This window comes from Rhagoletis zephyria, unplaced genomic scaffold, assembly GCF_001687245.7.
Source record: "Rhagoletis zephyria isolate East Lansing unplaced genomic scaffold, Rhagoletis_zephyria_1.1 Rzeph_scaffold_00308, whole genome shotgun sequence".
Taxonomy (NCBI): Eukaryota; Metazoa; Arthropoda; class Insecta; order Diptera; family Tephritidae; genus Rhagoletis; species Rhagoletis zephyria.
In genome coordinates, this window is record NW_016157392.1 from 258,057 (window position 1) to 260,359 (window position 2,303).

The window sequence follows — 2,303 nt, forward strand, 5'->3', positions numbered from 1 at the left end:
CCACACCGGCAGCTGTAGCTGTTTGGCCACTTTGTGGATGCAGGAAGGTTTCGTTGCGCGCTGTGGCAACACTTGTTGCAATAGTATCAGACTGATTGCGAATAAGTTTCGTGGCAATGCACGATTCGGCGCCCGCGTCTAGGCTACCCTGACGTTCGAGTCGACGACGCTGATGGCGGCGTTTAAATTCTTCCGATGATTTGCGTAGTAGGTGTGGCAAGTGGCGTGTGGTGGTGATGTTGCTGGTACTGCCGGGAGCGGCAGCGCTGCTGTGGTGTGCGGTCGCGTCGCTGATGCAAGCGTTCAAATGTTCGCTTTTCGTGCTCCGGATAGACGCTGAGGCCGCCGGCGGCAGGAGCATTCGTGGAACGTATGGATTTTGTAACACTCAGCGAACCGGCGAGAGATTGTTGATCTTGCTGGCTGTTGCCAGATAGACGGAGGGGGGATAGAATAACATTTCGATGGACTCGGAGCTGTTTTTGCGATGTACGTCCACTTTGAGGTCTGCAAGGAAAGACAAATTTCAGAGTTGTTTATAAAATTGATAAATTTCTTGTAACTCACCAATTATGCTATTCACATTCTCCATTGACATCATGCTGTTCTCTTCACTGGCCTCGTTGATGGCCTGCTCCACAGAATTGCGTGAGCCATCGTTGCGCATAACTTTCATTTCGATGCCCGTCTCATTCTCACTGCAAGCAAACAGGCAAATGAAGATAAACAACAGCACAAAATTCACCAAACAAACGCTTAATGAGCTAGAAACGGATGAGCTAGTTGCCAAACAAGACAGCAACACCACTTGGCGTGAACTTAAACGCGCTGCTTGTTGTTTATAAACAAACAACATGCCACGTTATCGCACATGGATATGTGTAGTGGGCCGTATACACACTCAAACGCACTCTTAATACAACATACCCGCTAGCAGGGTAGCGCAGAGTTCAGAATCCTACCTCACCTTTGCCTTTGCACACCTCCCGCACACCTCCAAGGATTTCGCGTATTAAACACAAATACTTTATAAACAAATTTTTATTTCATAAGCGCGTATGTGAGTGTGTTGGTATGTGGGTATGTGTTCACAACAATGCACGTGGCCTTGTGCAGTTAAAATGCTGCCTTACCAAACTGACTACCCATCAAACTACTGTCATATGCACGACGGAAGGCTGTGTTGACCTTGTAGGAAACCTTGTGTGACAAATTTCACCTTTAGGAAGGTACATACGTACGTTTGTACATATATACAATTATCACCTTAAATGAATAGATGCATAAGGGGAGTGGTGAGAGGGGTGGTGATAAACACCTCAGCTCTTTAATATTCCTTTCTTTGTTTAAATTTCTTTGAAACTCGTTTTAAAGTTTACTTGCTTAAGTTTCTTTATTTGTTAGCTCTGTCATCCCATTTGAGAGCTTTGACCCGCCTCGTTTAGCTTTATCGCACTTGTTCCATTTTTTTCAGTGCGGTTATACTTGAAAAAAGATAATTGCGAAATATTGTACGCGAAGTGAGTCATGAGAAAGCAAGCTGTTGAAGAAATTTTGTAAATATTACAAAGCATATAGCTGATCACTGGACAGTAGAGAGCGATGAAGGAAATTTTATTGTTTATCGCCGCGAATGCAGAAATCGGATCATAATTAAAGCATGAAGTATCAAAATCATAGAGAAAATTGTAACGTATGCTGTTGTCTATTGTATCTAGATGCATACCATCAAAACACATTCATATACATATTGTCCTCCTAATCGGGGTGCATATTCTTAAATTATAAATTATAGATTCGAATAATTGATTCATTTTTCAATACTACGACACTAATCAACATTCTCTTCATAGGCATGCCTTTTCCTTTCTCTCACACTCCCAAGCACAAATCTTTCCTCCACATCACACTGTCTTTTGTGGCAAACTCACCGCGTTTCAGTTTCCTTGGTTATTTTGAAAAATGGATTCTTGAGATTCGCCTCCGACATGGTTTGCGCCCGATCGTAGAGTCGATGCAGCGCCATATTGGCCAGCTTCACCAACAATATGGTGAGGCTTGTGAGCGCACAGTAAATACACCATGTTAGCAAAGTACTTGGGAAATACTGCAAAAACAAAGAGTACATATTAAAACAAATAAGTGTGAATTGATTAAACGAAAGCGGCAATAGGTTGTGCGACCCACAGTAGCAGCGGCGTCAGTAGCAGCTAAAGGTGTGACAGGCGCTTTGCCCAAGTGCGTCGCGACCGCATTGGCATGCAAGTAGTCAACAGCCGGCAAGATTTTTTTTTTTTTTTTTT

General features: G+C 43.3%; 1 protein-coding gene across 1 annotated transcript in view; it reads right to left on the bottom strand.

Moving 5' to 3' along the window:
* The window catches only part of LOC108358878 (pecanex), a 16,239-nt gene that overhangs the window by 12,490 nt on the left and 1,446 nt on the right, over positions 1-2,303 (bottom strand). The window contains exons 2-3 of the mRNA XM_017610397.1: positions 1,932-2,107; positions 568-698 (exon numbers count right to left, since the gene is read on the bottom strand). Coding sequence (XP_017465886.1) covers positions 568-698; positions 1,932-2,107 — 307 coding nt within the window. The remainder of the gene's footprint in view (positions 1-567; positions 699-1,931; positions 2,108-2,303) is intronic.